The following is a 14,188-nucleotide window of genomic DNA, read 5'->3' as shown; positions in this document are numbered from 1 at the left end:
TATTTTCAACTACACATAACTTTATTCTTCTCATCATAGCGATCGTATAATATTTTGACGATAACATAAATTTGTAAATTTTTATTTTATTTTGGCCTCGTTAACAGCTAATACGAGAATGAATGAATTATGGACTTTAAATGATTGTTGGAAGATTTTTTTTTCATTTTAACATAGATCAATAGTAATCTATACTCATATTTGCTAACACTTACTCTGATAGTAACACTTGAAATTAGTTTAATACTAAAAAAATAATATAATGCTAATAATGAAATCAGTATATTTTGTTTATTTTTGGTCGAAATGATGTATAGCAGGTATCTATTAATCTAAGATAGTCTGTGCAAGATTGTCGTAGCTTTACCTTATCTGTATGAAATATGTAATGCAATTTAGTTGCTCTCTCCAACATAAAATAACGTCCCGTTAAAAATATTTTTGTAAATGTGTCGTTTTAAATTCGTGCATTATCGGAAAAAGGGGGAAAATAAGTTCTAAGCGACCAGGTGTGTTCACCAGGTGAAGTGATAATTTTTGTTTTTTTTTGTTTTCGTATTATCGAAGTGTTCCAAATTAAAACTAGATGTTTTTATAACTGTAAGGTAGTTAAGTGCATTATTTTTATTCGTAATATTTTTTGCATATTACTGTTGATTGAGTAGTAAGAAAATGGGCTCGAGATGTTAACATAAATGGTAGTCTATTATTGTGTAGGCGTAGTTGATCAAATAGCGGGGTAATAAAATGGCTGGTTCATTACCAAATTGGACGATGATAGCATTGTTGATTTCATTTTCCTGTTGGTGGAAAAATATCAGAGGTGCCGGTGGAATGCGTGTAATGTCAGAGATGCACCAGTAATCTCACTAAGTATGCATTGATGCATACTTAGAAACAGGCTTTCCCCAGTGTATCATTAATTATGCTCAAACAGAGTGTAGGTGAAAGTTCTGCTGGATACACAAGTGTGTATATTTTTCGCAAAAGTTCTAAATTGTTTACAAAGTTTGTGTGATAGCCGTACTAATATCAGTTCCCTTTCCTCTTAGTTTTTCTTTGTTTTGGCAATTTATTATCAAGTTAAAACTCTGTATTGTAATTATTGTACACTACAAATTGTTTAAGTTATAACTAATGCTTAATTTATTATTGAAAAGTAAATTAAACAATGCTTTTCTTAAGTTACAGTAGTTCTTAAATGACATGAAGATATGAATGGGAAGAAAATATAATTATTACTATGCTAAATAAACATTTTATGTAAATATTGAAATAGAATAGTGCAACATCACCTAAAATGAAAGATTTTTTGGTAATTAGAGCATGTATCATAGATATAGTGATAATTTTTATCACTGACACAATCAGACATATCTGAATTATTCTTTTCCATAAATTTGGATTTGGATTAGCTTATGTTTATATGCATCTCATGTTATGAAATGAGATGCAAGTGAGTTGCAAATATGTCTTAAAAAAGACAAAGGATTGCTACTTGCCTAGACAAAGGATATTTACATTAACTTTGAAATAAATAGTATATAAAATAATTGTACTTTTTGGAATATTCACAACTTCACAGCTTTAAATATTTTTTTGCATATTACTGTTGAAGATGTGCTTTCAATATTTAAGGGCACTTATAATCCTACTTTTATTTCTTGATTAACTCTATTGCTTCTTGAGCTCAATGATAACCAAATGAGTACTCAATGTGAGTGAGTGACTCAATGGTGACTATTATGTATCTTGTAATATTTATTATTTGACTTGTTTAATCAATTGAAATGCCCTGAAATTTTTTTGGTACATAGTGACCACCATCAAAATATTTTCTTGGAGATCCCCTGCAATATTACTTTTTATTACTAACAAGCCCTAGACTTCTTTGTCCATTTATAAACAATGGTCACTTATGTTGCAGATATTAATGTGAGAACCAAAATAATGCTTTCATTCATCAGAGTAAAAACATGTTTTTGAATATATTTAATAGCAGATCTATGACTAATTTAGTGACACCTTTTAGTTGAGTTAGTGTTGTGTTTAGCCTAAAATAACACACCTGAGTGGTCTATGAGACTGCCACTAAATTACCAATGATATTTCTCTATCCATTTAATGCCCTTAATAACACAGTAGTGTAGAATTACTATGGACTACATTCTTTGAGGAAGCCATGTGTGGCGACGGATTTCTAAGGGCTGTTCTTTTACTACAAGACTGTTTTACATAATATTTATAATATTATGAATGAATATCAGATTATGAAATTTCACAACATTCCTACTTTCTTTTTAACTATGTTGTGTGTTATTCTTCTTTAATATTCAGTATCTGAATTTATTTCTGTTAATTTATATTATAATATTTGATTGGAATATACATGAGATAGTTTCACAAGATTGACTTGAATTAGATAATATCAGTGATCTAATCTATCTAATAATCTAATAGGAAATAGGATTATATGTATCATCAATAAATAATTTTAATATCTTTGAAAATATGACTAGGTTCAATGAATATGGGATGTACCATATCCTTTTTTGATTAGTTGAATGGAGCTAGGATACCCATTTGACCCAGATTTAATAAACTTTCTAATTAATTCATTAATTGATATCATTCTCTGTGAATGGAATATTAATACAATTTTAAATTCTTACCTACTCCACTTTGCACTTTCGTGTTCAGTAATGGAGTTATATAAATATGTTGATGACTTCATCTTTAAATGTAATGATTAGGTTGCATGAGTAACAGCACTACTCATTTTTTGTATTGAATATAATTTTACAGTATTCAAATTTGAAGGGTGGCAATAACAAGTACTGTTAGCAACAAATGTGCTAATAGTTTCATATTTTTATTTTGTTTGACTTACTCCCGATAGATAATCTTAAGCAAATTTTTATCAACCACAGTTTGAAGTTTGACAATTTAGATATAGAAAAATGGTCAACAATCGAACTTTTGCACACAAAAATTGATCAAATTATATACTACTATAATCACTACTATATAAAAATACTATAATCATTACCTGTATTGCCATGTGTTTTGTCTTTCTTACTTATTCCTGTGTTCTAACTATCATATGAAAAATAAGTAAATGTATTTTTGTTAAAGGTTCAGGACGAGGAGGAGCAGCTATGCCGTCTACGCATCTGAATCTACGTGAAGATGACGTGGTACGTCTGGCCCTCGAGTTCATGCACAACCGCGACCTGCACATCACGCAGCTGTCGTTGGAGCGGGAGACCGGCGTCATAAATGGCAATTTCGCGGACGACGTCTTATTTCTCAGACAACTTATCCTCGATGGACAGTGGGACGACGTTCTCGAGTTCATTCAACCCCTCAGTGCTCTCAAGAGCTTCCAGAATGATAAATTTCACTACGCTATACTAAGACACAAGTATATAGAACTTCTGTGCATCAGATCCGAAATCAAAGCTTATAATAATGTCGAAAATATCGTCGATGAAGTTGTTAAGGTACTCAGCGACTTGGAAAAGTTGGCGCCCTCGAAGGAAGAATACTCAAACTTATGTTTACTTTTAACTCTACCTAGTATAACGGACCACGCACAATTTAAGAAATGGAACCCCAGCAACGCTCGTGTTCAATGTTTTCGAGAAGTTTATCCGCTTGTAGAACAGTTTTTACCATGCGATAAGAAATCTAGTGGGGCTGCGCCAAAATGTGCTAAAAATGATCGCCTAATGCAATTACTTATAAAAGGAATTTTATACGAGTCATGCGTAAATTACTGCCAAGCTAAGGCTACAGGGTCCAAAGAGGCACAATCTAATGAAGTTAATTTTTCGCGGCTGTTGGATGGCTCCGGTTTCGATGAATCTGACCTAAGTCTGCTATCTTGGTTACAATCCATTCCGGCTGAAACCTTTAGTGTGCCGTTTGAACAGCGTATGTTGAATGTAGACGTGGAAAAGTTAGAACGACCATCATTGCACACGTCGTGGACCGAACATATGCTCGTCACGCCTATTAAGCCGCGTACATTCCCACATTTGGCCATGCCCTTTAGAAGGCCTCGATCAGCTGCCGACGCGATGACGCGGTCGTTGCGACCTCTTCCCGACGGTGCTCCACGACATCCGGCCGTAATGGCTCTCTCTGCGATTGACTACGGACCCTCCTCTTCATGCTTCGCTGGCTTTCACCTTACTGGAATAAAGGGTAGCAAGCTAATGAATACCTCAGTTGACAGACTCTTCGATAACATTAACGATGAAAGCCTTTATCATGACTTGAACGACGGATTGATTGAAGAAAAGTTAAAACCCATTGGAGAAATAACGACATCTACAAAAACAAACGACAGCAGTGTGGGCGCATCGAATGCAACCACACCGGAACATCGGGGCCAGGATTACTCCGCGTCAACTTCGATCTCGACTACGGCCGTTTCGACGGAACGGTCGTCGCTCGCTGAACGCACTCCACAACAACCGGAGCCGCCGGTGGTGCCCAATTCGGACGGTGACTTCAGAAGAGATCTTTTGAAGGAATATCAAATTCAGAAACAACGGGAATGCGATGATTATCTCCGCAATCTATGCTCATCCGAGTTGAAGCCACAGAAAACGTAAGTCCGATAAAAACGTAGATAAGCAGATTTCGCCGACCTTGTTTTCGTTTATCGTATTTCTTGTTTTATAAAGTTTTTGTACTGCCTTGGATATTTATAATTGTATTAAGGTACACGAAACATATTTTCCATTACTTTTATTAAATGTTTATTTTAATATATTTCCAGGATGGAACAAACTGCTGACGTTCCGTCGGGTTTTCTGACTGCCGTCAAGTATCCTCAAGGGCTCTCTGAGAAGATACAAAATCAATCACAGTTTATGAGGTAAATATACTGCGAAAGTATTCTGCGAATATATTCCATTATGTAAACCAGCAAATCGGCAAATTATTTTATGAGCATTAGCTATAGCGATCCTTTCCAATCTAGGCATACTATGTAAAATGATACTGTAAGATTTTAAAAAGACGGTAGATAATTATATTATTATATTTTCGTTTCTATTTACTAGTCTTGTACGCCAGGAATGCAAACATGTTAATTATACATTAATTCTCTTTTTACAAAATAAAAAACATAATATTAAAACAAAGAAATCGTTTTATAAACGTTGGAAATGCGAAAAAAATAATCAGGTCGCAGTAACAGTCGGGCTTGTTATTTTATTAAAAGCGTTTCATACCGCATTCAAACTTGCAATCTTTTTGTATTCTCTTTTCATTACATTAATTTGAAAAGTAAACGGCTCGGGGAACTGCAACATTTCTTATTCTTAAACAGATTAGTGCCTTAACTCAACCGTGTCTGCTATTTTCCCCACTGTACGTTAGAATGTTATTCATTGTGTGGTTTTATTGTAACTTTAATAGAACTATTGTTGGGCACTTATACCTATCAATAGTAAATTGAAGCATCATATTATGCTTATTCTGTGTTTTCTACCATGCGATGCGATGCGATTTGTTCCGGATGCATGTATACGAAAGTACTCTATAACTGTACGAAACCACATGCATCTGATTGAGTGGAGGGAATTAACTTTATCGTTCACTGTGAAATGAAGCTTCGGAAAGTTGAGTCTTTCGAAATGATTTACGAAAATACGAGTAGATTTTTGCCGGCGTAACATTATACCTTCATTCTAATAAGTACGCGCTTATGGCTTCTGAGAGACCTTTAACCTTTAATATTTTGATAAAAGTTTGATATTCTAATTTTAGCCCATAGTACAAATTCAATATCCATAAAGCTTTCCAAAAAAAAATCTGTTTGTATTATTTTAGTGGCTTATTTGATTTTTATAATTCCCTCGTATTTATTAATCGAAGATTGCATCTTTGTAATCGTCTACGTCATCATCTGCGTAAAGCGTACTTATCGGGTGCCGTTGCAATCACCTTGTATTAGTCAGAAATTAATCTCCAACTGTTTCCTTATTCCAGAAAGAACGAGATAACCGAGTCGATCGAGTTGGCCGACTCTACACACGTAAGTAACATTCTGTATAACAAAAACACCGGCTCCCATCGGTCACTCATCGCTGAGCGTGGTGATCGTGACTTATCACGAGTTTCCCGATTGCTGCCCGCTACGTCGCGGTCCGCTCGGAATGAATTCGCTGCTATCTTAACGACATTTGGTCACACGTAGTGGATGCGGTTTCTATCTTGATTCTTTGATTACGGAATAGGGTGGTTTCGAATCGGTACAAGTTTCAATTTGAAAGGTCTTTAAGAATGACTCCGCGTGCTACTCAGAGTGTTTCGGCATTGAAATTCGGCCTCAATAAGAGGGTCCAAGATTCGATGCCCGGGCACGTATATCCGATTTGTAAAGTTATATTATTAGAAGTTAATGATCATTTGATAAAGTCGTATAAAAACATCGTCAGTTAACCTATACGTCTGAGATTTCCAAAAAAAGTTTTTAAATGTAGAATGTGAAGTTTATCAATTCGCACTTGGCTACCTTGGACTATGGCCTAAACCTCTCTCACTCTGAGAGGAGACCCGTACCCAGCAATAAGACATTAGTTCTGAAAATTACAAATTAAGGTGCCTCAAAGCAAAATTTTTGTCATCTCATTTGATACGATCGGAACAATATCATTATTTTTTTAATTTAGAAAGAAATCATCAAATAAGCCAGTCTCTAGGATCATGAAGAAAGTTTTTCAACGAAATATTACGGCAGGATAAGATTAAGTCTTCAGATACCGAGAAAATAATAATTTTCGAGAAGAACAATATATTCTATTTCGCGAAATAATTTGAAAATTGTTCATGCAAAACATTTAATATTTATAACTAATTTGTAAGTAATAGAGCAAATTATATCTCGAATTTTAGCTCAGGTTATTTATCATCTTATCGCTTTTGATCAAACACAAAAAGGCACTCAAGAACTTTAAATCATATTATTGGTTTATGTAGCCGACTGGTTAAAACTCGGTCCCACAATCGGTGGTTCAATGTTCGAATGCCAGGCACGCATGTCTAAATTTTCGACGTTAACTGTGTATTAGAAATTCATGATCACCTGCTCGCCTAGGATTACTACAGAAATAATTGGCCAAGTGCGAGTCGAACTTGCTCATGTATGGTTCCGTACCACCATATTTGCATTCGTTTTAATTTTTAGTTCTTACTATCACAGCAGCCATAGTAAATGCATTGTGAAAATTTTAACTGCCTACCTATTACGGTTCAACAGATTAAGCTAAAAACGCCGAAATAGCGGTTTCTTATATTGGGACCCCCATTTATTTAAAAAAAATCATCTATTACATTTCCAGAGATAGAGCCTTGTGACAGACGGACAAACAGAGGAGGCTTAGTAATAGAATTTCATTTTGTACGTTTTGGGCACGGAACCCAAATCATAGGTAAATAATAAATCATGTTCTCAAGAGTGTGTGATCAATCAACAAATAAACAATCTCTATCTGAGAGGGAACCCATACCCCCCCCAGCAATGAGGCAGTATTGCGTTGACGGAGCCGATCAAATCAATTGATAACTTTTATCTCTTTTATCAAAAACAATTGACAACTCTTTACAAATAAAAATGTATCATCCATATATTTTATGTTTTTACTCGCGTACGTATTTATTTTGTAAAAATATTTCAAAGTTATTGCCAGTTATTTTTTTATAATTGTATTAAGGACGTAATAAAGTGTTTCATATATGTATGTGTTGTCAAAACATGTCATAGAAAAAACAATTAATTGACTACCGATGACCTTCGACGTCTTTGTCTATGAGGTTCCAATAACAAAGCGTATAGTTTTTAGCAAAAAACAAAATATGATGTATGCTAATTATAATTATTGATGTGTATAATCAGAACTCGCCCACGCACTATGTCTGGGGTAATTGTGTATTTATTAGTTCCACTGTTATTGGTAGTCATTGTTTTGGGTCTTTGTGTGTACCGTTCCAAATTAGGTAGGTACGTATATGTGTTTTGTAACCAAAGTATCACTAAGCCTCCTCTGTCCATTGTCTGTTAAAGGGCTCAATGTTGATACTTGAATTTTGACAGCGTGTAGTCAACCCCATAACAGCTAATATTGAATAAAAATGCTTTTTTTATACATTTGTAACATTTTAACCTCTAAAGGATTAAATAGCAGTAAGAGCCGTACATTTCATCGAAGTACCCGTATGGTATAAGTACTAAAACGTCCTTTATTCAATTTATTAACTCGATAGTACTTCAATTGCGTAATGTCGTTTATTACTAAGGCATTTATGGGTATCATTGTTCCGTAATACAAAGATTATAATGAGCTTCAGTGTAACAAGGATAATATTGCTATTAACATCACTTTTACCATCTAATAAACGTAGTAATCAGCTTGTCAATATCAAGCGGCTTCTCAAATTAAAAATAACATTTAAATGTTACCTTCTGTCCGCATCTTTCTCCAATTGTTCATTCGACAACAATTGATTGTTGTAACAATTAATCATAAGTTCTTGTAATCTGAACTATTCTACTCTTTGCTATGGTTCTATGGTTTCAATGTGTTCAATATTATTACATTCAGTAGACATTTAAACCATAGCACCATAGCCTACTGAATGTAATAATATCGTCCTCAACAGTTATTTTGTCCATAGTGGCCATTTGGACCATTGGAAACCGATTTAGGTTTAAATAATTCTATTCTCATACAAAACAGAATTTCATTTGCAACGAGATACAAAAAGAAATAACTGAAGAAGCTTCTGCCTCTGGAGCAGTAAATTTTAGCAAAATGTAGTAAGTAGACTTAGGATACATTATTATATATTTTTTCAATGTAGTTAATACAAATGTTTTCAGTTTATTTTTGTTGATTTCCTGGCTGAATAGTATCTACGCGACAAAATATGTTTAGTCAAGGACATGTATACGAAATTTTGAAAGGCACGTGATTTTAAAATTCCAATTTTATTGTATTGTTTTAGCACTTCTCCTGTTGTTTAGAAATATCGTAAATCGTAAAAAGTCCCTCTGGATCTCGAATAAAGATTCGAAAAAGTTGCAATGGGCGGGCATCATTCGAAGAACTAATAAGTGACTGGGAAGAAAGTTCGTTGAGTGTCGACTGACAGCAGGCAACTGCTAGATATACCAGGCAAAGGATTTTTTTGTATGCGCGTGCCTGTCTCGCTTTTGGCCTCGATCTCCCCTGATGGTAAGCGTTGATGAGGCCTAGGATTAGCCTGCGTGGCATCAATAAGGAGCCCTGTGTCCGGCAGTGGACCTCCAAAGACTGGTGTATGGATGTTACTCCCACATCTTTTGCAAGCAATTAACTATCATAACAGTATTACATTACATTGCCTTAAGGATTCATAACGTAGTTCAAAGATGCCGCCTCTCTTTATTGTCAACTGACAACTGGATGTCACGTCCACTTGGTCATATTTGCACATATTACTTTAGATAACGTGTGGTCCTATTTATTGTTCCATAATTATTACGACCTTCAAATATACCGTCTTGCCCACGCAACTATTATGGCACGTTTTATGGCGCGTGTTTAAGGCGATGTAGGGGATAAGATCTTGTGTGTAACACGGTAACTTTTGGCAAGACAGATTGAAACCTACTATAATGGTTGACGACCCGCGTGGCAGAGCGGTCGCCGTGCCGGTTTGACGCGCAAAGGGTCCCGGGTTCGATCCCCGGCCAGACAGATATCTAAATGATGAATTTAGATTTCTGTTTCTGGGTCTGGGTGATTGTGTATTTGTCTATGTGTGTGTCCATGGCACCTACGACTCAGGGAATCCTAGTTTGGGGCTGTGAGTGTAGAAAATTGAACGTTTTGAAAAATATTTTATGGTGAACCTAGTAGTGTATAATATAAAGTACTATTACTTTCAGTAGCTTTAAGGTAGCGTAAGTGTCTGATGAGTGATGGGCATGATAAGCAGTGATAGACTAGTGGTCGAAACTCCACCTCTTAATCGAGGGGTCCTAGGGTGTAACTCAGGCGTATTAGAAATTATTAGTACCTACCTTCTTCAACGACAAACGATAGCATCGTGATCAGTGCTACCTGATAGAGAGCTCTTTAAAAAAGTTCTGACATGTGTAAAGTAGTAATCCGGATTTGGCCAGCGATGTGTTATATGGTCTAAACTCGGACCTTCTTTCACTAAGAAAACACCCATTCCCAGCAACAGAACAGTAAATAGTTAACGGTGGCACCAGTACCTACTGTTTCAGGTGTCCCTTTTAATTTTAGACATATGGCCGTAACCTTCCTGAAACTTCGATAATAGCTTTTGTAGGACCTAGTCCACATTCTGATAATGTTAACACCTATACCAACATGGGCATTGTTTCAGTAATAGACTTTGCAAACAGAAAAAAAGATTAATGAGTGTAAAAGTATACCGGGTTTATATAACGTATCTGTTTTAAACATACTTCAGTATAATCAAATAGATGTACTAATTTTGTTTACACAAATTACATCCTATTGTATGGTACAAATCGTTCAATGACAAAATCGATCTATATATTTGGAATTGTATATGAAAATGATATTTTGACTGGCGACTGATGTCACAGTTTTGGTATGTTATGCCGTACCCAGACATTTCACACCTCAATGTTGTTTATCTTTTTGATTATTAAAGAATATATATGTCTTTGCATAACTGTGTGCCTATTTATAAGTAAACTGAATTTTTTAAAGATTTCTGAAGCCGTGATTGCTTGCAATCCTTTTTTAACCCCTGCAGATCACTGGTTTCTTCTCACAAGTCGGATAGGTCTTGAGCATATACCTGTTACGCTGCTTCAATGCGTAGTAGTGGTATACATATGAGTTTTTGGCTCATCCGTATACTTTTAAACAACCTTTGAAATCTCCGATGTGGTTGAATATCTTCTTCCAATGGGATGACGCGACTTCTATTACGAAGCATAGAACTATTTGAGAAGCATTTGCTGCTTAGTAATCTTCTTTTCCAACTTCAATCTACATAGGCCACCGCCACGACTATTTTAGACTTTTCCACAATGTGTGCGATTGCTAACCCTCAAATATTCATTACGGATACACTACGGTTTTAACCCTTCAGCGGTCCTTCAATCTGTTGGTATGTGCGTTTCGGAATTGTTGTTAGTAAATACAGTATGTAAATACAATATATACGACCCGCGCTATAAAAGTTAAATATAATATGTGGATTGTGGGTGGTAGGTAGACACAAATGAAATATCACGATGCATTAGTTACCATCTATTTTATTTCTTACAACACATTAATATAGGTACTTATAAATCTGTGCTTTATAAGGAGAAGATGCGTCGTTTGTTATTGCATATCGCTGAGCGTTTTTAGGATTCCGTACTCAAAGAGTAAAAACGGAACCCTATTAAGTAATAAGCCTCTGCTGTCTATCCCTCTGCCTGTCTTTCACAAGACTTTAAATTGTGAACCGTAATAGATAGAAATTTGATTTTTTTCCGGAGTTATTTTGAAAATTATTGAGAGTCGCCATACAAGAAACCGTTATTGGTGTTTATTGAACGGTAAAACGTAGACAGTTAATTTTTTACAATGTATCTTATATGGCTACTATAACATATACGTATTAAATACTACTATGATAAATATGAAAATTTTATGGTACGGAACCCTCCGTGGCGGAGTTCGACTCGCGCTTGGCTAATTAATAAATGAATAATATTTCGCTGTATATTTTACCAAGACTTCGTTCTTCACATGTTACTAAGTATCCCCTAATTGACCGCTCTTATTTCACAGCACTATACCGCGTTTACACGTACTGGTGAGCGGTACGCATTTTCTTGCTTTTCTTTTGCTATTCACTTTTGTTTATACCGAAACGACAATACACCATCGGGCGTTGCGTAGTTTGCTACGCTACGAGTACATAGTATTGTTAGAAAAATACAATATGATTATAACTAGTATTATTTAAGTAGGCGCTGGTGTCACTTAACTGACGATTAATTTTAGCATTTAGTAAACTCATTATTATTTTGGGTTTAAGCATTAAATAAACATATTTATTATTATACACATAAAACAAAATAATTTGCAAAAGTAGTTGTAATGGCCGCCATGTTTATTTTACAAAAAAATCCAAGTGTTTCACTCCGGGATTAGGTGGTACCGCATTAAGATGAAGTGTCAGCAGAAGTGAAATTTTTCGAAACCTAACTGAATAATAAAATATAATAAATAAAAAATAAAACTGACACCCATTGACATATTTTTTCTATGCTGACACCGGATGGCATCTAGACTTTTGCAGTTAGCTTTGTCGTCTTACGAATTTTCCATCAGGACACGTGATCCTGACACGAGTTTAACAATTTTTATTCATCATAAAAAAACGCACAACGCTGCTAAAGAAGTTTTTACTTCAAAAAAAGCAGATGTGTTTCCCAATGTCCATTTTTTTATTATTTTATAAGAGTAGCAGACGAGCATGCAGTCCACCTGATGGTAAGTGGCTACTGCCGCCCATGGACATCTGTAATCAACCCCAGATAGGATTAGATATTCCTACCTGAGGTCGGTCACAGATGCGCCGCTACCCCTCAGGGTAAGCTGGAACGCCTCGGAAAAGTCCGTCTCCCTTACCACACCCTTCAAAACGGAACACAGCAGCGCATAACTCTGCTGTTATTAGGTAAAAATAGGTGTGGACATTACGCAGATATCGTTAAAGCGGTGTTATACTCTAAGTTTAATAATGTTTTGTACTTTACTTATATGGAAAACAGGTGTGTCGTCTGTGATAATTATAATTGTGACTCGTGATAATATAAATTGTGTCAGAGATGTTTCGCGACTTTTTCTAAATAAGGATGTTACTTGCAGCTGCGTTGTGATAAAACACAATAAATCTCATGCAATGTTACTGTGAGAGACAAATAACAAGATTTAAGTCACATCATAGCGTTCATACCGTATTTAATTTAATATGTTTTCAATCACGTGGGAACAAATAACCAATAGGATTTCGAAAAAACGACTAAAACATAAAACATACATAAATAACACGTCATTTCATATTCAATGCGTATATTTAATCTGGTAGTTATACATAATACTAAACAGCGTCACCTCGCCTCCATTAGAATGCCAAATGTTTACCTTATGATTAACATGACATTATTGCGTCTAGATCATTATTGCTTGCCTAGGTTTAGTTTTACAATATTGACTTATTGATACGGATCTACAGGTGTTATGTGACATCTGCGGATCTCGGTTTATAGCATTTTTATTACAGTTAAAGATGGTAGAACCATTCGTGGTTCGACTTCGGAGGTACACTTAGTTCTGCTACTTATTCCTGCCTTATAATACCACTGCTCTGAACAGTTGTTTAAGTTGCTGCCGTTCGGGTGTCTAATTTGTTGTTTGAGTCCTACCTGAGGACTCTGAGGATTAAGGTGGAATGCCTCAGATAAATATGTCTCCCTTACCACATCCTTCAAACCAGAACACAGCAACGTTTGACACTGCTGTTATTAGGAAGAAATATGTATTACCATGTACCACAGCGGGTTCTACCACCTTCTACTGCGCTTTCGCTCCTCCCCCAGGGCAGAACCTGATCGGGGCATCGCGCTTGGAGGACTCCAGTTGCGTTTCGTCGGAGATACCGGAGTTCTCCAACAAGTGTTGAGGACGGCCACCAGGGGGTTTTAGTGCCGTAAAAATCCCACATAACCCGGCGTGGCTTCCACGTCGTCGGGTACCTTTTGAAAGTTTTCCCCTCGTTAAGAAAAAAAGGTAGATAAATAAGGTATTAAAAAGTCGCAGAACAATTTTTAACTGTCGCGGGTACCACTACTAAGAATAATACCACCAATTGTTCTAGCATTAGGTAGTAGTTAATGGCAGCATAATTAATGGCGACATATACATGGCGAACGCAACTTTGACTCTTCTCATTATAAGGAAACTGCCTATCAATGAGACAGTAGCAGGTACATCTTGCCCAAGTACTTTATATACTAAAGGCGGTGTCTAAAGTACTGGGCGTAATTCGTATTAAAGTTCGTATGGTACTAAAAACATCGCTTTTTATTTGCCTTGCGTAAACAGCGCTAGAGTGAAACTTTGTTATG

At 35.7% G+C, this 14,188-nt stretch overlaps 1 protein-coding gene across 2 annotated transcripts in view; it reads left to right on the top strand.

Annotated features, from left to right (window-relative positions):
- Positions 1 to 358: 358 nt before the first annotated feature.
- The window catches only part of LOC140743372 (WD repeat-containing protein 47), a 69,062-nt gene continuing 55,232 nt past the window's right edge, over positions 359 to 14,188 (top strand). Inside the window, exons 1-4 of one of the 2 annotated variants that reach the window (XM_073074563.1) lie at positions 359 to 522; positions 3,136 to 4,618; positions 4,790 to 4,888; positions 6,007 to 6,052. In XM_073074563.1, coding sequence (XP_072930664.1) covers positions 3,159 to 4,618; positions 4,790 to 4,888; positions 6,007 to 6,052 — 1,605 coding nt within the window. In that variant the 5' untranslated portion in view covers positions 359 to 522; positions 3,136 to 3,158. The remainder of the gene's footprint in view (positions 523 to 3,135; positions 4,619 to 4,789; positions 4,889 to 6,006; positions 6,053 to 14,188) is intronic. The other variant, XM_073074564.1, reaches the window with a different exon arrangement.

This window comes from Epargyreus clarus, unplaced genomic scaffold (genome assembly GCF_041222505.1).
Source record: "Epargyreus clarus isolate Ecla_fem2 unplaced genomic scaffold, WU_Ecla_fem_2.2 ptg000007l, whole genome shotgun sequence".
In the NCBI taxonomy this organism is placed as follows: domain Eukaryota; kingdom Metazoa; phylum Arthropoda; class Insecta; order Lepidoptera; family Hesperiidae; genus Epargyreus; species Epargyreus clarus.
The sequence above is the reverse complement of the archived record's forward strand: the minus strand, read 5'-3'. Positions and strand labels throughout refer to the sequence as shown.